Source organism: Diadema antillarum, unplaced genomic scaffold (assembly GCF_040938485.1).
Source record: "Diadema antillarum isolate AM-2024a unplaced genomic scaffold, OU_Dant_1.0 scf00000038, whole genome shotgun sequence".
Taxonomy (NCBI): Eukaryota; Metazoa; Echinodermata; class Echinoidea; order Diadematoida; family Diadematidae; genus Diadema; species Diadema antillarum.
Window position 1 is genome coordinate 2,713,344 of NW_027270927.1, and position 23,487 is coordinate 2,736,830.

A 23,487-nucleotide genomic window follows, 5' to 3' on the forward strand; every position below is an offset into this window, starting at 1 on the left:
TTGCACCCTGAGCATCCTGTTGATCATTCAAATGACAGAATGACTGAATCATTCCAATATAAAACCATAGCCTTCAGACACACACACACATCCCCCTATCCACACCACAGATCCATCCATGTCACACCTACCACAGTACCTATAAACTGTTGGCTTGGGTGTGACGAACAAATATAAGGGGGAGGGGAGGAAGGATATACCTTACGAAGTGTAAAATTCTGATTTCTTTTATTGTTTTCCATCACAATGAAAAACCAGAACTTTTTCAGTTTAATTAACATCCTAACTAAATCATACCTAGACTAGGTAGTACAGAAGATGTTCATCATCGTGGTAGTAACTGAAGGAAATAAAGCTGGGGGGCATTTCATCAACGAGTTCGTCGGAGTTTTCACCGACAAATTTGCTACCAGCCAATCAGACGCAAGGATTTCATTAGCTTTTAACAGTTGTCAGTGTAATAAAGCTGATCTTTTGTCTCACGAGGCGAGGTAAACACGAAAAAATGAATATGACATTTTGGCCGTGAAATCTGCTAGCCTTCGTCTGGCAAAGTAGACCAAGCACTGCAATGCATGGCTATTTATACAGTATTGCTAGTGGAAGGGAACATTGTGCTCAAGGGCACACCATTGTTCCGCTTCGCTGGAGCATAAGCTGCGCTATTATTGAACGATGCGAACTGGTTTAACTAGCTACCCCCACCAAAAGATCATGAAACATCATGATTGGCCGACCATTATCTATTGCATTCAATAATAGCGCAGCTTACGCTCCAGTGAAGTGGAACAATGGCGTGCCCTTGACCACTATGTTCCCTTCCACTAGCAATATAAATAGCCACGCATTGCAGCGCTCGGTCTACTTTGCCAGAAGACGGCTGGCAGATGTCGCGGCCGAAACGTCATATTCATTTTTTTGTGTTTTTACCTCGCTTCGTGAGACAAAGGATCAGCTTTATTTCCTTTAATCATACCTATCGTACAAATTGACACTGCAATTGATTCTCTTCAAGGGTAACGTCGACTTGCCACAAATGTATACAATAGAGTATGTGGATTCAGTGCATGCAGAAATGGTTGTACATGGAGTACACATAGAAGTTTGAGGAAAATCTGACAGTCTGTTCAAAAGTTTATTAATATTATTAAAGTTTTGGTCAAATCTTTCTGCAGTTATCACTGGATAATAAAACTACCACCATTCATGATGTCACAGAAGGGCAACAATACACTGTACAACCAAAATATGAGGAAAATTCAACATTTTCTAATTTTTTTTGCATGATGAAAGAGCACTTGAATTACCTCTTTTAGAAGGCAGGGGAATATACATGTATCACCCTTCACATGTCGATTACTAGAACCAATGTGTAGTTCAAAAAGAATATTTGCATGTGTGTATTTTAGGTAAAATAGTCTTTTTTTTTTAAATTCACTGTCTAGGAATAAAGTTTCATTTTCTGATAGTCCATACAATCAAAAAATGTATGTCATTTACTTTAATAGAACTGTATTGTAACTGTCCTTCAGACGGTTTTACACCTTTCACACAAATAAAACTTCATTGAAGTAATATACAGTGCACTCCTGTTATAACGAACACGATTATAAGAAAATTCCAGTTACAACGAAGTAAAAATTCAGGCTGCAACATTATCCACTCTATGTATTTTTATTGTTCATTTGTTCAGTTATAACAAAATTTCAATATAACGAAAGAAATCTGCCGGTCCCGAGGACTTCGTTTTGACGGGTGTCCACTGTATAGCCATAATACTGTATGCACCGAATATTTCGTGAGGTTTTTATTTTCGTGAATTTCGCAAGTCAGCTGCTATTCGCGAAATAAAAGACACATGAAAATATTGACGCTGATCCCGATGTGGATGTGACGTACACGTGTACATCTCTCCGTTCAGTACAGGACTCCATGGTCGCAAATTTAACCACTCGCGAAATCGTCGGGAATTCCCGATGCGCGAAAATTTAGACTCGCGAAATATATGGCGTATACACTAATGCAAGTACAGGTTACGTGCTGTCCTTTTCCCTTGGCACATAGAGTTGGTGGTCTTTCTGCAGCTTGCTTTAATACTCAAATACAGTATATTGACAATACAAAGTGGTAAAAGCATGACTTTTTGCAGTAAAGGATGTTCTTCCCTTTAAAAAAAAAATGTTGTTTAACAAGACAGATGTAAAAATGCTTTCAATGCAGTGCTTCTGTGCATTGTAATTTTTCCTTTAGTTCTTGCACTAAAACAGAGGTTTCTGAAATGCCTTGGTAGTGTACCGTAAATTCATAGAGGAACCAGTTCTTGACATTACTGCATGGGTATAAACAACAAGAATGCATCTTAAATCCTGTGACAGTTAATGTGTGTGATCCTGCTGCTGCACATAAATGATGAACAAAATACTTAATGGATGGTTGTAAGCTGATCTCTGTTCAGCTCTAGGTGTAGAGACACTAGTGTACATAATAATGTACCCACATATGGCATTTCTCATTCCGTCACACATCTTGCACAGCTCTGTCTCGTACTTGTTCATCAGCAGAAGGTGTTCAAGATCTGCTTCACAGGGTTTGCTTATCACACTTGTCCTGCTTTCATTTTTATTTTTTCATACAAACATTCCTTCCTTTCAAGGACTCACTGATATCATCATCTTTTTGCGCCTTTAGAGAATTTCTGCCTCTTTCCTCGGGTCTGACTTGAGGATGGGATGCACAGAGCGCCACCGGCGACCCCAGAGGCGTCCTCCTTGATTCCTCGAAATCGTGCCATCTCCTTGTTCTTGGCCTTGAGTATCTCCTTGCGATAAGTGCTGCTCCCGCGGCCCGGAGATGTGATCTCCACGTTGATGGGTCTACCCTGGATCTTGCTCAGGTGCATTTTCAGACCATTCTGCCACGGAAAAACAGTAACAGTGTCCAAACTCAATACAACACCACAAACGTTGTGGAGTTAAAATGCACAAGCATGTAAATGCATTTTGGAAATCCTCACACCATGAACTGATGCTTTAAGTAGAATGCTGGATGTGAAAATGTCTTACCATGTAGAAATTTTAATTTATACATACTACATACATATACATATTATCTAGAAAAAAACAAAAACAAAAAAAATAAACTAATGAGAGTAAAAATTATTCATACAAATGTCAATGGAATTATGCTCTGCTATCGTGACTCACAAAGGTAAACATCAAATTATATATGTTATATATATATATATATATATATAATATATAAACAATGCACTGTATATGCCGAGTATTTTGCGAGGTTTTTATTTTCGCGAATTTCGTGAGTCAGCTGATATTCGCAAAATTAAAAACACGAAAATATTGACTCTGATCCTGATATAAATGTGACATACGCATACACATTTCTCCGTTTGGTACAGGACTCCACAATCGTGAATCCACCAATATATTACTGTAAGGTTTTAAATGGATCGTATAGTTTTCGTTGAGACCTAATTTCAGGTTTCTAACATTTTTGGGTGAGATAATGAGAAACCTCTTGTGAAATATGAAAGAGCATGTAATTCTATGAGGAATTCAATGGTTATTTGATGAAAATTGGTTTGAAATGGCCGAGATATCCAAAAAAGAGCAATTCCAATAAAGTGTGGGATCCGCACTTATAACGATTGCTTTGTTTTACTTTGTTTTTGGATGTTTCAGGCATTCCAAACCCGATTTTCATCAAATAAACTTTGAATTCCTCTTAAAATGGTATGCTCTGCACTATAGTGCACTATTTTCAATTGTACATAAATCTACACTGTAAGTGGGTACAGTTTCTGAAGAACGCACATCTGGGCCCTGTTGCATAAAACCCTTAACGCTGGACTTACCGCTCCTTTCTAGCGGTAAGTCTTCAAATTAGCGGTAAATGTTATAATCCTTGATGCTGATTGGCTGTGACGCCTAATTTTGCTGGTAGTTACCATTGAAATTCAACAGTAAGTTTTATGCAACGGGCTCCTGATAGGAATCCAGCCATCTGAGACAACAGTCACTATTTTACAACATCAAGTATTCACTTTAAATTAGATGATTCAATTTATTTTCATTAGCATCTCCTATAAAGAGCATATTGAAAGCTTTTAAATTGCAATATAGAGCATTTTTAGCACTCCTTTACTTTGATTTGATGTACATTCATTGCCATTAAACAGAAAAAAAAAAAAAAACACTGCGGTGGACTTCCACATACTGAAGTATTATCGGCATGGCATTTCATTCACGCACAAGTTTGTGACATATTTTTCAACAAACACATAATTTGGACTTGGGCCAACACATGAAACAAACATCTCACCATGTAAGCCTTGTTGTTCTTGAATTCAACGTATGCGAATCCCCTGGATTTGCCCGTATCCTTGTGTGTGGCAAGCCTCACTGACTTCAAGTCACCTATGTTGCAATCAAAGAGAAAAGCAATACAAGGGAACCACAAAATAGCAACAACCAAAAAACCATGACAATTGTTTGCAGTTTGGGCCCTGCAAAATGACCTTGTTAGAAGAGAGTTTTGTTACAGTATATGCTGTTATTTTCGTGAATGAAGAGGGCATGGACATTTTTGCGAGATGTTTTTGCAAATTGACACTGATGCTAATGTAAATGCGCTATTACCCTAGCACATGGCAACATTTTCATGTGTTAAATTTGCAATCCAACTGTGATTTACAAAAATTAAACCCTTGTAGAAATAACAGCTTATACAGTACACTGTATAAGCTAACCTCTTCTTGAGGTCTCTTTTCCACCTCCCAAATTCCACTGTACATGTATTGTACATTGTACAACGTATTTTATATTCTATGTGTCAAAGCAAAATCACTACTGTACTCATTTGGTAATTACATCAAGCCTAACCAGGGGCGTGGTCACCTCCCTGGACTAACTCTATCCTTTACACTGAAATCAGTATGTATGCATTCATATTTCAGCGACAGAAACCACCTGACAAATAATAGTTTGGTTTTTACAATATCTCTGCCCTTTCTTGGTGACAGTCATATAGACAGTTCACAGAAAACAAGCCTCATAAAAAAATATGACAAGTTGAACAGTAAGAGCTATTTCTTGCTCCTACATGTTCATACACATAATAATGGATTAGTTCTCATTATCCATGTCAGAAATAGCAAATATCTGAGGCTGTGGAGGTGCTCCATTCACAGCCTGTTCTGGCAAAACATGTTGATCTGCAACATACAAATGTATTAGTCAAAAAACAACATAAACACAACTAGAAATGTCGCTTTGGCGACTGGTATGCCTCCGCCATAATGCATGATTTTCCCAATAGGTCTAGATAGTACATGTGGACAATGTGTGATTACATTTTCACAAAATTGGCAAAATATTGAAACAACAAATTTGTCACAAACGTGTTGAATGTTCACCTTCCTTGACCTAGGTTTAATTGGATGAATAGGAGAGCATGTATCTAGGGATTTAAGGACTTTAACTTGACTTTGACCCATTCATACATTTAGGCATTGAGTAATTTTCAAGGTACAGGTGTGGAGAATTGGTGTGAATTTCTGAATTGAATAGTAAATTGTTACCATTTTCATCTGGCCCTTGACCCTAAAATTCATAAGATAATCACTTTCAGGTAGAACATGCATAATATGTACTAAGTTTCAAGATAACTTGAGCCACTTCCGAGATATGGAGGAAAAAGTTAGTTCAGCACTTTCACTTGATCTTTGACCTTTTGACCTTTGAGGCAAAAAAAGAAGAAAAAAAAAAACCTTTCCAGAGAATTTCTATTAGGTTACACATGCATACACCAAGTGTTAAAAAAAAATAACCCTGCTGGCATTGCATAAATATGAGGGAAATAGTAAAATTTTGAAGTGTTGCACTTGACCTTTGACCCCTGACCTTTGACCCCATGAACCCTCGTTCTCTAGATAATCAATTCCAGTCAGTACATGTATGTACTATGTTCCATGAAGATACCTTGAACAATTTTCCAAGGTATGGAGAAAAAAAGAAGTTTTAATATTTTTACTTGACCTTTTGACCTTTGACCTCATGACCCAAACTTTCACCAGAGAATTTTAATTGGGTAATACATATATACACTAAGTTTCAAGAAAATATCTTAAGGCATTCAATAGATATGGTGGAAATAGTGAAATTTTATGTATTTGACCCTGACCTTTTGACCTTTGACCTTTGACCTCATGACCCAAACCTTCACCAGAGAATCTTAATTGGGTAATACATGTATACACTAAGTTTCAAGAACATATCTTCAGGCATTCAACAGATATGGTGGAAATAGTGAAATTTTATGTATTTGACCCTGACTTTTTGACCTTTGACCTTTGACCACATGACCCAAACTTTCACCAGAGAATCTTATTTGGGTAATACATGTATACATTAAGTTTCAAGAAAATATCTTCAGGCATTCAATAGATATGGCGGAAATAGTGAAATTTTATGTATTTGACCTTGACCTTTTGACCTTTGACCTTGAGCATGTGCACCCTAAAGTTGATAGGCACAACTTCACCCCCTAATACACATACATGCCAAGTTTCATTAGGATACCTCAACAGGTTTTGATAGTTACCTTGTCCACAAAATTCATTACGGACGGACGGAAGGACGGACGGATGGACGGACGGACGGACGGGCAACCCGAAAACATAATGCCTCCTGCACCACTTTGTGGCGGCGGCATAAAAACATAAATTTGTGTTTTAGGTGTTGACAGCTTGAGCAGAAAACCACAGGTTTAACAATGTAACAGCACTATCAATTATGGTGGATAGTGGAATTAATGCAATTTAATGTGAATGCAAACATGCGTGAATATGATGTTTTACCAACAATGTCCCTCTTGACTCAAGAAAATCAGTCCTTAAACTAAGGGAGCTGTAAAACCGCAATCAATCAGCCATGTATTTCTGCACTTTTGGACAAGGCATAAATGTCACTCCAGTCTCATGAGTGCTCATAAATGTTCATATCAAATGCAAACAATGCTGATATGAAAATTCACTCAATTTCATATCTTGGGAGTAATTACTGCTACCATGTGGATGTTAAGGAAATTGTATGCCATAAAACATCATTCTAGCTTTTTTTTTTTTTTTAAATCAATATAGGCACATTCTCAATGATGTAATTCAAGACAGATTAACCCTTTATGTGCCCAGGCACTTGAAGGCATAATTTACCATTTGCGGATGAAACAAAAACCCAGCATTAGCGCTTAAAAAAAAATAGTTCCAAAATGTGAGTTTGGGATAGACACAACCACAGTAAAAATTTGAATCTGTATAATCAATGTTAGGTATTGTTAAATACACAAAATGTGAACAATAGTAATATAATAAAAAAAATTGCCAGACTTAACCGTCTACAGTTATGGTTTAATGAGAAAAGTAATGATATCTCCTTATATTTTAGGCTTTATTGCAAAAATGTTATATGGTAGGATGTTTTGTGATACAACAGACCTACACATATGCACCAAATGTGATATCATGAACATTTTTAAAATCACTGTTCCCAAAGGTAAACAGGACCTTTAAATAAACTTGTCAAGTTTTTTAATCAGCATTCAATAATCCATTCAGACTTGACCTTAGTTGCAGGATAGCAGGCAAGCCTATTTAGATTTAGCAATGTGCAGCAGTCCTAACAGAAAGGCTATGGTGACAAAAGGATTTAGGAGATTACATCGTCGGCTTAGAACCAGAAGGGCACTATTGCGTTATATGATTTGAGCATAAATAAAGACAAAATACTCAATTTTCATGAAATAAAAAGTTTATTCAATGAACAGTGGGTAGATTTATAAGCATTGTTCCAAATATTGGGTGAAATAGCACCCTTGTGGTTTTGATTTTCTACATTTTACTGAAAATGAAAATTGCCACCATAATGTATATAGAGGAGATCAAGCTCGACAATGTGATACCAGTAACTCCATACCCCCAAAAACTGCGATAACGCCCTTCTGGTACTCAGCTGACGAAGTAATCTCATTCAGTTTCCAGACATTAGTAACCAATCAGGAAAGAGAGCACTCTAGTGTGCATTGAAACTGGCGAACAAAGCACTGTGAAGGTTAAATGAAAAATTATGCTCCTCAAGATAATTCTTCAAGGCAAGCTTGATAGTTAACACTTTCAAGACTTCAGTTGTCCACAAGTATACTAAGGCAGGCGTCACTGGGAAACGTGTGTTTTAGCAAATCAGCTCGTCCTCAACTGTTTTTTTTTTTTTTAATAATATTCTTTATTTGAGTTTCATTAAATATCAAATCCATATTAACAATGAAATTAATATTACCAACAACAACAAAAAAAAAGCAGCTGTATTCTTCTTTCTTGTGTTGCTGAATCATTTTTCAAGCATACAGTACAATATATTTGGTTTTTTTTCCAAATCATACCATGTTTTTATAAGAAAAATGACATGAAATTCTGCCTAACTCTCTGAAAAAGCTATTTTGATCAGCCTAATCAAGCCAATCCAAATGTGCCTTATTACACACATACCAAAAAAAGAAATTGTGCTACCAAATCATTTTAAACATAACTTCCTTCTTTTTTTCTCTTTTTTTTTTTTTGCAGAGCACACGCTATATACATGAATATATCAGATTAAGTATAACTCTTAAAAGGGAAAAAAAATGTCTTGATCAACTTGATCAGATTACTCAATATCCGCTTCATTACATAAATTCTCTTACACTCTCTTGAGAATACAGCATTTCCCAAAACGTGTCATAAAAAAGCATGCTTAAATTAACCAAACAAAACACATCATTTTTATTTAACCTATCAACCTACCCCCCCCCCCCCCCCCCCCCCGTACAAAAAAACAAAATAACCATATGTGTATATTATCAAAATAAACCATATTCCTGCCTAAACCCTTAACCATTACTCTACTATTACCTAACCCCGACCATCCCCACTTATTTCCCCAATAACATGCCTTCACACGCACACACACACACACACACACAAAGTTACTGGGCAGCGTCAAGTGCCATAAACCTCACCTGCTTTTGAGAAATGCTTTGTGATGTCTTCCGTGGTGGCGGTGTATGGAATCTGCCCAACAAACAACACGTAGAACTTCTTGTCGGATTGCTTCCTCGCCTTGACATCGCCTGACTGAGAGGGCGCCAAAGCATCTGTGCTTTCCTGATTCTTGAGGGCCTCCTTAAAGCTGGATTCTAATAGTAAATTTGATTTCATATGATTTATATTCATTAAAATGATAATGACAAATTACTGAGACTGCACATTTATTGTGTAAAACTGTAAAACACAGTGTTCTTTTCATGGCGACATAACATTTGCTCCTGTGACAATTGCTCCAGTCTTTATCTCCAAGGACTTGGGGTTAGGGTTGTGATAGGGTTTTAGGTTTAGTTTGATGTGAGGATTAGAATTAGGGTTAGGATTATGTTTGCGGGTAGGTTTTATGTTTGGCCTAGCGTGCAGATATTTCATGGGAGCAACTGTCTCAGGAGCAAATGTCATGGAACCTCTTCTCATACACACATGGACAAGACACCACCTTACACACAAATTTAAAAAAAAAAATGATATGTAACAAATTAAAGAAACATCACTCTTTATGGCCTTTCTTAGGCCTGAAATTAGGTTATAAAACATAAACTTACTTTCCCCCACTGCATTGATTAACAACTAATGCCTGTGTTTGAAAGGCATTTTATTATGACTCTCTATGCTTTCTCAAAGAGGTACAGTAGGTCAACTGCTCTTCCTTTTTTTTTTTAATGCTGAAAAAAAACCCACTAAAATATGCTGAAGTCTCTTTATTTTTTTCTTTGTCTTGTCCTGCGATGACATCACAAACTGTCATACTAGTGGTCTTTTCATTCATTTAAATGGCAGCTTGAAACTCTGACAATTCACAGTTTTTTAATGGAAATTCTGATTTTCCTAAAACTTCACTGATAGTGTTCTACTAACATTGGTGGAGTACAGTTAATTCTGAGTATACCGACGGAACCGAAACAGAAACAGAAACAGAAACTGTACTAATATTGCTGCATTCCCTCAATCCACATATTTGGGTTTCATTCTCCTTAAAATCATACATATTTCATACATAAAGACAAGTCATATAGATTATGATCTCAAAGTACCTTTTGGAGCTTGATCATTTTGAGGCTGATGCTTACTCCACCATCTGAAAAACAAAAACAAATGAAAAAAAAAATAATACAAAATGATTAGTTGAAAGTGGAAAGACATAACGTCGCTGGGGTGACAAGACCTCGTATCTACAAAATGTCAAATGTTCAGGAGAGCAAAAAAACATGGCAGCCAAAGCACTGTATCCAATGGGACAGACATTCCTTTCACATGCTGTGGTGGCTTCATTTTTGGGGAAAGACATCTAGGATTTGTACAGGACATCACTTAACTGATTATCTGACCATTATTAATTCAAAAAAGTAATTTTCACCAAAATTGCAGATACAAGGTCTTGTCACCCCAGCGACGATAAGTCTGATGATTTTTTGTGTGTGTGTGTGTGTGTGAATGTATTTCACTTTGCTTTCCTGATATAAAAGTTAAAACTGGACATCACAAAAAAGTGATAGAGGAACATTTGAGCAATATCAAGCTCTACATGTCTAAAAAAATGGTTTGGTAGAATGAATCCTGTGATTTGTAGCATAATGATATAAATGATACAATCATAAGACAATGTTGGTACTTGGGGCAACAAAGGCAGAGTTAAAGGAGAACATGGTGATGAAGGTAAATAGGGCAAAGAGCAATTTAGATACAAGGCTACTTACATCAACTTTGTAGTGCTCACAGAGTACATATTGCTGAGTATTTGGTCGCTTCCTCCACAGATACTCATCAGAACTAAATATATGGATGCTTCATCACATACTTTTGCAGAAGCTAGAGTATCAACAATCCCATAAAATTGCCACTTCCTCAGTTCACAAATATTTACATTTACAATCCTTACAAATAATAAAAAGAAAAATAGAGCTACTCCACCACAAGAGTGATTCCCCTACAATGTACACTCTACAGGTCAAGTACTGAAATATTCAAAACTGACCAAATTCCAAGTGCTATTACACAGCAGCAAAATTACCTACCCGACACTGACAGAGGACTATTTATAGCACTACCCCTTATTCTACAGCTCACAATATTGTAAAAGTGGAAATTTTCGCGGTGTTGAAATTTTCGCGCATTTCGCGCAATCAGAAACTAGCACGAAAATAAAAGCACGCGAATAGTTTTGCTTGCCATATATTCCTGTAGTTGATGTCTTGATACCACGGAATTAAAAACACGCGAAACTCTCCTTACCGCGCCGAGCGCGAAAAATTAGTCGCGCGAAAATATCCACTTTTACAGTATCCCTGCCTACTAGGCTACTAATAATCTAACACCCTAGGCCGATAAGACAACTATAGGCGCCTGCCCCCGGGAAAGGCCAAGACTTCACTGGCGTCGGCTGGCGGGTCCTCTACTTGCCATGGTGTAACCCTGCACTTCGGTGCAGGAGTAAGCAGGCGACACCTATTTTCCCTAAAACCTATCCCCTTTTTCCTTCTGTGATTATCTGATTTTTAAATATTAATGATAAATATATTATAGATAGCATTATCCTGAAATAGTCTACCACTCCATTCACCGCCATTCATTTCTTCATAGCCGGGGACTTCTTTCAACCTCCATAGACTTTGCACATAGTGGAGACGCACACGCAGAACGAGAGGGGACCGATATCATGATTTGGCCAAATAGATTTTATGTAAATAATTAGTAGCAGTATAAGTGTTGTAGTTTAATTTAAGTGATTATTCATATAAATATATATTTTGGAGCAAATTGCCTACCCGGCAGAGAGCTCCATAAAATTAAAAGAACAGCAACATCTACTAGTACAGCTCACTTACATTACATGTTACTATTGGTAATGGTGTAGGCTTGACCGACAAGTATGTCTAATTCCGCGAAAAACTTCTCATTTTTGATAATGACATTTGCTGGGTCAGTTTTTCGCTTCTTAGACAGACACCATTGATACATACGCTATTGCGACGGTTTCAACCGTTCTGGTTGAACGCAACTTCGACCCAGTTCCCCTGCATAAAAATGGTCCATACAATTACTATATCGGTACACTTACGTTTATTGACTAAAGTACTAGTAAGTTGTTCGAGCGCTAAATTTAACTTCGTAATATTGTGAATGAGCATTTGGCTTGCCATAGACGTTCGTGCGGTCATTTTTCAAAAGTAAGGCGGCGATGAATTGGGGAGTGCTGCAAAGAAGTGGAGGAAACAACCAGAAAACAGGAGGAAACAGTGGAAGAGGTGAGTCAAAATGTTTACTGTCACTGATTAATCCTGTATATATTTTTTCCAGATTGTGGTTTGAAAACCAAGCTGGAAAAAATAATAATAACCATTTTTATGCGGGGGGAACTGGGTCGACGTTGCGTTCAACCAGAACGATTTAAACTGTCACAATAGTGTATGTATCAATGGTGTCTGTCTAAGAAGCGAAAAACTGACCCAGCAGATGTCATTATTATAAATGAGAAGTTTTACGGGGAATTAGACATACTTGTCGGTCAAGGACAAGGTGTAGGCCTTTCCACACCAGATGCTATTTAGTATTGCTACTTCAATTTGACTTCAAGAGTTTATAATATAGAATAATAGTTACATTATTTAATGATAATTATTCTACTGGAAAAGAAAATGGTCAAGATATTCACCCCTAACTGGACTGATAGGAAAGAGCAAAAGATTTACCGCCCCTGTCTCAAATAAAGCAGTGAGTTACGTCGTGGTGGAAAAAACACAAATATGAACATGCGGGACTATTAAACCTGGAGTGTACCGCTGGAGTGTAGAAACTGCAATACAGCCACAATGAAAACTCTTCGTAACAGGCAACTTACTGCATTCTCCTTTCTTTTCTTGATAAAGTGGAATTACCAGATGTGCAAACCGAATCATTTTCAGTTTCTGTCATTTTCACCTTGCCTGTGGGACTAGCTTTCTGGGAATTCTGGCAACTGCTGGGATGATGTGCCTGGCTGGGTAGACTCCTCGCGACTCGCGCTGCATGCTCCGATGATCCGTGGGCGCCGGGCGCACACGCACGGATAGCCGGTACGGTACGGTGGGCCTCCCACGCTGACGGCACAGGTGCAGACCACAGAGCTGGTGCAGACGCCCAGCCATGTTACCAACGAGTACGCACGTGTTGTCAATCAGCGAAGCTTCAAGCTGTAATTGTTAGGGGGAGTTCACAACTCGAATTGCTTAAAAAATCATGGCAAGTGTTATTTTCAGGACAGCAAACTGCTGCTATAATTCTTCGGTGAGTAGTGCGCATACATACCACCTTGTACATTTGTAGTGTGAAAACGGCGTAGACGTCTGTGGAGACAGATTATTTCAAACGTCCCTGAACGTTCCCTTTTGCATGATAACACAATCTTCTATACGTGGGGCTATGCATTATACAATTCTTTATATTTGCTGTAGTTTCTAGTAGCTGTAGATTCTGTATGTATTCATGTACTCCGATCTGCATCATCACCTTGTCCAATCTGGCGCCAATTTAAAGAGGTATCACATACGCCCTTACCAAGCCCTTTACATTTACAGTCAGTAGGGTAAAATTTAAGTAAATAACCATGTTCTAGATTCCAATGACAAAAGGTTGGAGAAAACAACTCACAGCTTCAGTTTAGAATAGTAATCGTGATAAGACGAAGTCTTGTGTGGAGTTTTGGGGAACCCTGTACGTGGTGTAACAACCGTTAGATTATCCATGGAGGTAGAAAGAGACGCCTTTTCTACCTCCATGGATTATCTAAGTGTAAGTGCAATAGGTAGATGGATTGCTTCTGAGTTCTGTAAATCTATATTTTACTGGGTATGTCTATTAAAAGCAATAATTAACATGGGTAGAATGTTTCTACTACTCTATCTCTAGTTATACACAGCCCTTTCACTGTACACAACTCACAAGTGTCGCCTCGCACAGCGTCTGGTTGGACTATAATCTATCTCGGTATTTAGGTTGGACTGACTTTGTTACATGGCGCCCGTGTCAGTACATATATTTCTGTCAACCATGAAAAATCTTTTACCCCACCTCATTTTGTGAAAAGGGGAGGGGGGAGGGGAGATGTACATTGTAGGACGATTTTGTTATTTTTTTTTTTTCAAGACTTCTGACCTTGGTTTTTTCTCCCAAAGGTAAGCTACTGTCGGCTCCTCCTCACAACAAAGCAGGTGTCAGCCACTGCACAGGCAATCACGAGCCACCAGCCTGTGAGAACCAGGACCACCCAGAAGATTCACAAGGCTAGCAAGAAGGGCCGCCTCACCCTCAAGGACCAGGAGCGGCTCCGCAAGACAGAGGAGTACAAGAATGACCGACGGAAGTACATCCTCGACACGCTCCGGAAGGCAGGCATCAGACCAGGCCAGCAGTACCAGGAGAGACCCATAACCATCACCTGCACAGGTCAGTGGCAGAGCCAGGGGGGGGCACTGGGTGTGCACCCCCTCTTCATTTTTTTTTTAAACAAAACAAAAAGGAAAAAATGGGGGGGGGGGTATGTGTGCCCCCTTTAATTTTGTAAAGGCGCCTCCCCTTCACGGAATTCCTGAATCCGCCCCTGCAGGTGAAACTTGATCTGTCGAAATAAAAGGTTTTAGTCTCTTGACCCCAGAGGAAAGTAGTTGTAATTGCGGTAAATATGTGACCCTTCACCTCAAAACAAACAAAAAGTCGCCAGACATAAATTTTTAGTTAAGACCATATTCTGAAAGAGCAGACTTTAAGCTTTAAAATGATGTACAAATGGACTCTCCTAACCTATCTAAATATTGGAAAGAAAGCACAAACTCGGGAAAAGTGTGAAGTGAGAAAAGAGGCTCTGAAATACAGTGTCTATTTAAGCGCTTAATCTTTACCAAACCGTGCTGGCTGTGCGATGAATGGGACAAAAAACAGGAAGTAAACCACCAGGGTAATAACAATGAAGGGATTATTAGATTAAACTGAAATTAAGCATGCCTCATTAACACATTCTGTCCATGATTAATGCCAACTTTCAAAGCAGTAGCATTATCCTTTCAAAAGTTATTAGAATTGAAAGTGAAGAGTGTGGACAAGGTTTTTCAGAAATGAAAAAGGGATTCTAAAGACACACCTAATCATACTATTCTACCAAAAATGTTCGAGATAAACTGCTAAAAAAACACACTTTCCTGCCCATTTTATGATACCAAATTTTAGCATAATGTAAAAGAAGACCCGCTCTTTCAGAAAATATGAAAAAGTCAAGTTCGGCTAGGTTGACCCATTTCATTTATTTTCAGTCCTCGCGCAAAATCAGTGTGTGTGACTTTATGTTCGTTTTGAGGTGCACGGTCACATTATATTCCCATGAGTGAGGATCATTTAATGAAGTTTGGAAGGGTACTGGGCAAATTATTTGAAATGAAGGATAAGTGCCAGTATTTCACCTATAGTGATGTAGAGTGGATCTTCACCCACCTTCCATCCTCCTCTACTTTATCAAAACAATGTATTTTGCTTCTTAATTTGAGCTTACAGAAAGCGGGACTATATAAAGAGTAATATAAATCAATTTTTCAGTGTGGCATTACAAGAATATTTTGACACTTTCATCTGGCTCATCATCTATGCTGTGCTATGTCTTTACATCACATCTCTGTTGTCGATTTGACATTTTCACTGACAAGTGCCAGAACTACTCAGTTTCTGTCTTACATACATGTACTTATGTGACCCTTCATTACAAAATCACCAAAAAGTTTCTAGATATGGATAATTAGTTAAGGGCAGATTCTGGAAGAGTAGATAAAGTATAACTCAATAGAAATGGACTTTCCTTACCTATCTGAATGAGTCTAAGTCTAAGTAGACACTCTGGGAAAGTGTCTACTTAGAAAACAGGCTCTGAAGTGTAAGGTCTATTCAAGTACCGGTACTTGATTTTTCCAAGCTGTGCATTGTGCAATAGATGAGATAAGAAAAAGAAAACAGGATGTAAAACTTGATATCAGCCACAATGAAGGGATTATCAAATTAAGCTTAAATCTTGGACACTCTATTAGCACATTCTATTTATGACTATTGAAAACTTTCAAAGCAGTAGCATTATCCTTTCGATAAATATCAAAATTTAAAAGTGAAGAATGTGTAAATGGTTTCTAAGAAATTAATTTTTATACCATATCATCACATTTTTCTACAAAACAGTCTTCTAAAAACTGCCAAAAAAAATCAGTTTCACATTCATTTTATTATAAACCCCAAATTTAAGAATTTTGTAGAACATTTATGGCTCTTTTAGAAAATATGCAAAACTGAAGATTGACTAGGTTGACCTTTTTCACATATTTCAAGTTTTCAAATACATATTCTGTAAACTTTCAAAAAATAACATGTTCAAAGGACATTTTACGTAACAGTAGCCTTGATTCTCTATGATAAGTGTTTGTTTGTTTTGTTTGTTTTTTACACAGCTATTGACATGTGTGAAGATGTGGTAACACTCCTATCTATTTTCACCCTCTGTCTGTATTTAGGGGATTTCTTTGAGCCGTATGTTCCCCCTGAGGGTGACGGAAAAGCTTCATCCCTTTCAACTGAGGTATGTTTTGTGTTGCAGGTTTTACGCATGTGGTGTATCAGGCATTCCTTCAACATGTTGGTCCAAATTCAGCATGTGGATGTTTCCTTTCCTTCCCTCCTGATGCCATTGTACTCTTGATTTGAAACGAAATAAGAGGAAATTTATACATATTCCACATTGTTGACATTGTAAACATACAACATATCTGACATATTTGCATGTAATTACACATGTGAGTAACTGACAAAAATATCTTGGACAAAATGGTAATTTTTTGCCAAATTTAAGGTTTAAAACCAGACTGCACAGTCATGGTATTTCATTTAATTTCATATTTGCAGTGGAAGTCATGTAAAGTACCTGCTACACATTCTAAAAATAATGAAAAAAAAAAGATGATTTCAAATTCGGACAACTTGCATATGATTCTATGTGTCAGATATCATTTAGAGATAATGTTTTTATATAATGCTGTTGTGCATTCATTTTGATTGTCCTTCACACAGGGTGCCAAGCAACGTCTTGAGAGAGTGAAGAATGTTGGCATTACACAGTTCAACCAGAGGAAGATTAGGCAGTTTGAACCCGAGTTCACCATGACAGATTTTGCGTATCAAGCACAACAGATATATGTAGATGCACACAATGCACTCCAAGAGTAAGTCATTTGCATTTTTACTGATATGGTCTGAAACGTGTATGTACACTTTTCCTGCTAGATGAAAAAGTTAGCCTCTATTCTGCTTTCTGGCACTTGCAATTTTCACCACATTCTGTCTGAAGCACAATTTTGTAAGTTCAATGGCATGCTCCTCGTTTTTCAGTTTCAGTTTTTCCGTTTCACTTTATTGTTTTCATCCACTTGTACAAACAGGATATGTGATAGATCAGCAACAATTCAATTATGATGTGACAAATCAGTGATGAATAAACTTACTGATAACATGAATGTTATGCATGTTCAATGATGATACAGAAACCTATAAATCAAATCAAATCAAATAGACATGCAAGCACATAAACAAAATAAGATATGCACATTAAACACTAACATGTTTTGAGGTATAAGTTTAAGAGGCTGTCATCAATAGGCAGTGTGCTTGACTGGGATGACAGCCTCAGAGTTACATAATATTTATGAAATTCAAAATTCAAATTTAGATTGAAGGAACAACAACTTGAACTCCGAATGCATCTAGACATAAGAGTATCCCAAGGCAAGGGAATACAACGTATTCCCTTAACTGTTTACGTCATAGATGAGTGCCATCTTTGTCTTGAAATTGTACACTTTTAAACTGACTTAAATGCAGCATAAGTGACTACAAAATCTAAGCAATATGCATGTAGCTAATATCACCTGCAAATGTGCACAATGTTATTTTGTTTCCTCATTTATGTAACATTATGACTTGTGGAAATCACACACCATTTTGAACAGTCGTGCTTATGACTTCTTGTCTTAAGTTTGCTAATCCCCTTCACAAAATAAAGTTGCCATTTCCATTGTAATGATACTGTTGCTTGACAATTGTCATCCTCTTCTTTGACAGTTTTGACAGACATCTTCTACATTCACTAGTCACAGAGAAATGTTATCCAGTGAGTATTTGCCACTTGCTTTTTTATTTGTATGATATAATTAAGTTGAATTCAACCTGATGTGTTTGGCATCATGAAAAACATCACCCTAAGAAGGAAATCCCCCAAATATCTCAGAACCTATTTTTATGAACAAAGATTAAATACTAGTACTACCTACAGTTAGACTGTATGGGACACTCTCTTTCTCTTCATCTCATTCTTTGATAGGTATTATTCATGCAAGGTTGATAACTTGTTGCCAATTTAGAGAAGTAATGAGCAATAACTTCTTAAATTCTGCAGTAACAAGAAGTGTCAAAGCAGTGCTTTTTAGCTCACCTGAGCCAAAGGCTCAAGTGAGCTATTGCGATCCCCCTTCGTCCGGCGCCCTTCGTGCGTCGTGCGTCGTCTGTCGTCTGTCGTCCGTCGTGCGTCGTGCGTAAACTTTCTACATTTTCATCTTCTTCTTGAAAACCCCAAGACCGATTTTCATCCAACTTGCCAGGTAGCATCTCTAGGGGGTTAGGAACTCAATTTGTTAAAATGGGCACCATGCCCCACCCAGGGGCCCCAAGGGGGCCCAAACCCCCCCAAATTAAGGAATCTGTAAAAATCTTCTTCTCTAGAACCAGAAGTGATAAAACTAAGTTAATACTATGAGTTAGTACATTGATGACTGTAGTTTCAAGTTTGTTCATGGCAGAATCAGGGGTGCCCCCCTTGGGACCCAGGGGAGGGGGGTGAGGAGGGGTCCTAATGGGGCCTAAATTGTACATTTTCATCTTCTTCTTGAGAACCCCATGACCCATTTTCACCAAACTTGGCAGGTATCATCCCTAGGGAGTTAGGATCTCAATTTGTTAAAATGGGCACCATGCTCCACCCAGGGGGCCTCCAAGGGGGGGGGGGCCCAAACCCCCAAATATGAAGGAATCTTTAAAAATCTTCTCTAGAATCAGAAGTTATAAAGCTAAGATAATACTATGAGTGAGTACATTACTGACTGTAGTTTCAAGTTTGTTCATAGGAGATCCAGGGGTGCCCCTCTTGGGGGCGGGTTTGTTGAGAAGGTCCAAATGGGGGCCTGAATTGTACATTTTCATCTTCTTCCTGAAAACCTTGTGATGGATTTTTGTCAAACTTGGCAGGTAGCATGCCTAGGGGGTCAGGATCTCAATTTATTAAAATGGGCACCATGCCCCACCCAGAGGGCCCCAGGAGGCCCCAATCCCCCCAAATTAAGGAATCTTAAAAAATTTGGGCCCTTATTGTACATTTTCATCTTCTACTTGAGAATGCCTGGTCAAATTTGGGTAGAGCAGTGAATAATTTAGATTAGTGACTGTGTGAAAGGTGAACTTGCGATACTCAGGTGAGCGCTAGACCCGCGGGTCTCTTGTTGTGGTTATATAATCTGCCACAGTTGATAAAGTGGTTTGCACATCAGGGCTGTCATTCCAATAGAGGTAAGCTTTGACATACAAGAAGGGAGATCACGATAACCTATCAGGAATTAAAAGATGGCATGACTTCCTCAAATACGCTACATGTTTTGATATCTCCTGCAACGTGATATAATGCCAAAATTACCTGAAATTATCACACCTTTGATAGTCATCTGTTCAGAAGTCAATTTCCTCTGAAATTTATCATTCCAATTCTGAGAAACCATCCTGGGAGCTGGAGAATATTGTCATTCTCTATCTGTCATTTACAACTCCAGGAAATGATAGCCGGCTTCCGCTACAAGACCATCCACTGGAAGCTCCTGGAGTCCGTGGAGAAGCCGAGAGTGGTCCACATCCGGTGCACGGACATGATCAACAAGGGCAACATTTACGGTCAGGTGACTGTCAGGCTGCATACCAAACAGGTTAGCAACAGAACTCCTCTCACAATATGTTTTTAAAACTTCTTTGTAGGGGGGGGGGGGGGAAATAGAATGACTATCATGTGACACCTTTCTTGAAACATACCAAAACAATGACGGCTTTTTAAAAAAATCTCCTCTCCCTTATTTTTACTTGTTACTTACTGTACCTGACTCCTTTCTCTGTGAAATGAAATGAAAAAAGGATTTTGCAAAGTGAGCATGGTAGTATTGATATATTTCTTGCTTTCTTGGACAAAAGGCAAGACACCGGTTGTTTACCTTTGTGTCCATATTTGGTTCTCACTTGGATGCTTAATACTACCTTTTTATGTGTGCATGTTGACCACTCAATTGCATTTCCTCTTTTAAAGTGATACACTGTACGTATCATTCCTTAAATCAGAAGTCCTTTTGTGATTTTTTCCTTTTTCTCGCTCTGTCCTTCATGCTTATATTAAGCTGTTGTCATTAGTTCAAATGTTGATATTTCAAAAAAATTTGAAAGAGTTTATATATTTTATTCAAGTGAAGATTCAACCTTTGATCAGGTAACAATATTTTTTGTGAGGCATATTGGTGATAAGTTTGATGAATTGCAAATGCATCAGCATTGTAAAAAAATGCCACCATTATGAGGAGCATCTGTACTAGGGTTTTGTTTATAGTCTGAATTTTTATACTGAATTTGAATTTATTTCCATGAACTTATAGAAAGCAAAACCATATGTAATAAACATACAAGTTTGAAATCTACATGATAAAAACAAATTTACATGATATCTCAGAGAATGACAGAGCCAATGTAGGCTTACAGGCCTTTCTAAAGTTGATCCCAAACAAGAACTTGAATCTCACAACAGGCAGATATTATTGAAGAAAGATGGAGAAATCCAGGAAAGAAAATGAATAGAAGATAAAGTAAAAATTCTGAAAATAGAAGTTCTGCAAGTGACAGTCCAGTGTAGCCTACAGGTGCCAATACTACAGTGCTTTGTCACTGGTAGGAGGCACTGATTTTCACACGAAGACAGCAAAATGTAGAAATTGAAATGCAACTTTTATCAACATTGTGTGCCAATTTACAGACCTTGGCAATCTACGATCGATTCGGTCGGCTCATGGTTGGCAGCGAGGACATCCCGAAGGACGTGCTGGAGTACGTGGTGTTTGAGAAGCATCTGCCCCATCGCTACGGGAGGTGGAGGATGCACGGCAAGATTATACCGGAGTGGGCGGATCACCGGGAACCGGTCATCCGGACCATGGTGATACCAGAGGAGGAGGAGGAGGAGGGGGAGGTAGAGGAAGAAGAGGCGGCAGTGAAGGAGGCCACGGAAGGAGACCGTAAGGTCGAAATGGAGCAAAAAGGGAACTGAGTTGTGTGGAGATGATTGCCCTCCCTATCTTTGGAAGAGCTTTGGAGGATAACAGGAGCCGTGCCAAATTGGAGAACTTGACCTCGGACAAATAGAGGCACCTTGAGCAAGGGGTAATACTTGTACCCTCATTCAACAAGGATGGAAGAGAATGTTAAGGGAAGCTTTGGAAGAATTTCAGCATTGAACGTAATGCTGTACCAGAGCCCTCCTTCATGATGCTCATATTGAAGAATTGCAAGTTACATTGATTGCAGCTACCATGGCAACAACTTGGCAACAGGCAATCACCTTTCAAAAGTTTACTTATTACACTAAGAGCTGGGATTAGAACACAAATGATTCTCATTTTTCCTGTGACATGTGTCATATGAGACATCAGGGTACCATTTCATGAAAGTTGTCAGCACTGACAAGTTGTCAGTCTCTGACAATAATCATAGTAACAGTCAGTGACCAGAGCATCTCAGCCAATCAAAACCAAGGATTTTGCTTAAATTGTCAGAGACTGACAACTTGTCAGCACTGACTAAATTGATGAAATACCCCCCAGTTTTATGCAGGGAAGTGATGGTACATTATTGCCCAGCTGCCAACTCTCTCGCAATTAGCATGAGACTCACGCAATTCACCAAATTTTAACTGCCTCACTCTGATGAAAGAATTCTCACGCTGAACCCCAATAACAGAAAGTAAAAAAAAGAGAAGTGTTCCCAAAATCCCTGATAATCCATACATTTGATATGCCCAAGCCCAAACTTTAAAGATTTTCTTACAGGCACACACTCTCTCTCTCTCTAGATGCATTTGTTGAAATCTCTTCTGAAGTATGCACCAGACTGTACCATTTAAAATGTAAAATTATCAAAGCTCCCTCCAGTGGAAAAGAGGGGGAGGGGGGAGGGGGGGGGGGAGACACTCCCCTTCCACACCATCCCAAACTTCCACCACTACTGTCACTTCAATCCCTCAGGTTTGGTCGCTCGCTCCCTCACAGTATCGTACTTCAAATTCTCACGCGAGGATGGCAGCCCTGTCTTTGCATGGCTTGGACCGATTGTGAGAAGGCAGATGGGAGTTAGTGTAGGTAAACCAGTGAATGAGGGAGATAGAGAGGGAGAGAAATGGGCAGAAAGAACAGGGATGAGTGTGTTTTGGCAAAACTTTATAGATTGTCTCAAATTTATTTATTTATTTTTTTTTTTTGGGGGGGGGGGGGGGCGGAGGGGGGACAAGGGGAGTAGAGAGCTATTAAGTATCCCTGACTCTGTGAGAGGCTCCCTGAAAGGCTAGATATCTTTTCATATCTAGATGCTGTAAAACATGATATATTCGCGGCACGAAATTTTCGTGAATTGGAGCTGACGGCCTTTTTCGTGGCAAGAAATTTTCTCGAATTGCCACGTGCGTTCAATGCATATAGTGTAGATAAGACATTTCGCGTGCATTTTAATTTCGCGAATCTTGGCGCTCGCGAAATTCGCGAAATTAAAATGCACGCGAACATTCCTCGTTTTACAGTAAGAGAATACAGTCAAACATGTCTGTAGCAGCCATCCAAGGGAAAAGAAAAAAAGTGGCTGTTATAGACAGGTGGCCACTATAGACAGGTTCTTTGACATGCTTTTCCTCTCAGAGGGAATTGGTTAAAGTGGTTGTATGTGGCAGGTGGCCGCTATAGACAGGTGGCCACTAAGACAGGTTTGACTGTATAAGAATCTCCCTGATTTGGGATATATGTTTGCCTGTAGATATGCGTGTAACACAGAAAGAGCTCTCTGATTACTCTGCAATATACTTGAAAACAAGATATATTCACGGCATGAAATTTTTTGCAAATCAGAGCAAACAACTTTTTTGCTGTGTGAAATTTTCACGAATTTCCACTTGCATTCATAGCATATACATGTAGTGTAAAGAGGAACTTTTGTGTGCATTG

The 23,487-nt window shown here is 38.5% G+C and overlaps 2 protein-coding genes across 2 annotated transcripts; one reads left to right on the forward strand and one right to left on the reverse strand.

The window, feature by feature from the left end:
- Window positions 1-2,507: 2,507 nt before the first annotated feature.
- Window positions 2,508-13,115, reverse strand: LOC139710267 (uncharacterized). Its single transcript, XM_071622202.1, has 5 exons — window positions 12,990-13,115; window positions 10,186-10,229; window positions 9,067-9,243; window positions 4,339-4,433; window positions 2,508-2,911 (listed from the first exon to the last, which is right to left on the reverse strand). The coding sequence occupies exons 1-5, from the start codon at window positions 13,061-13,063 to the stop codon at window positions 2,669-2,671; spliced, it is 633 nt and encodes a 210-aa protein (XP_071478303.1). The 5' UTR covers window positions 13,064-13,115; the 3' UTR covers window positions 2,508-2,668.
- A 165-nt stretch (window positions 13,116-13,280) lies between these two features.
- LOC139710279 (large ribosomal subunit protein mL45-like) lies at window positions 13,281-21,586 on the forward strand. The gene is made up of 7 exons (XM_071622210.1): window positions 13,281-13,414; window positions 14,302-14,572; window positions 16,669-16,733; window positions 17,222-17,373; window positions 18,269-18,317; window positions 20,023-20,172; window positions 21,258-21,586. The coding sequence occupies exons 1-7, from the start codon at window positions 13,367-13,369 to the stop codon at window positions 21,546-21,548; spliced, it is 1,026 nt and encodes a 341-aa protein (XP_071478311.1). The 5' UTR covers window positions 13,281-13,366; the 3' UTR covers window positions 21,549-21,586.
- The last annotated feature ends 1,901 nt before the right edge of the window (window positions 21,587-23,487 follow it).

Coding starts and splice junctions, on each gene's coding strand:
- LOC139710267 (XM_071622202.1), bottom strand. CDS start 13,063: ATGACAGAAACTGAAAATGATTCGGTTTGCACATCTGGTAATTCCACT. Junction 4,434..9,066: donor AAAGCATTTCTCAAAAGCAG/GTGAGGTTTATG, acceptor ATTGCAACATAG/GTGACTTGAAGTCAGTGAGG. Junction 2,912..4,338: donor AGAACAACAAGGCTTACATG/GTGAGATGTTTG, acceptor TTTCCGTGGCAG/AATGGTCTGAAAATGCACCT.
- LOC139710279 (XM_071622210.1), top strand. CDS start 13,367: ATGGCAAGTGTTATTTTCAGGACAGCAAACTGCTGCTATAATTCTTCG. Junction 18,318..20,022: donor TCACAGAGAAATGTTATCCA/GTGAGTATTTGC, acceptor TTACAACTCCAG/GAAATGATAGCCGGCTTCCG. Junction 20,173..21,257: donor TCAGGCTGCATACCAAACAG/GTTAGCAACAGA, acceptor GCCAATTTACAG/ACCTTGGCAATCTACGATCG.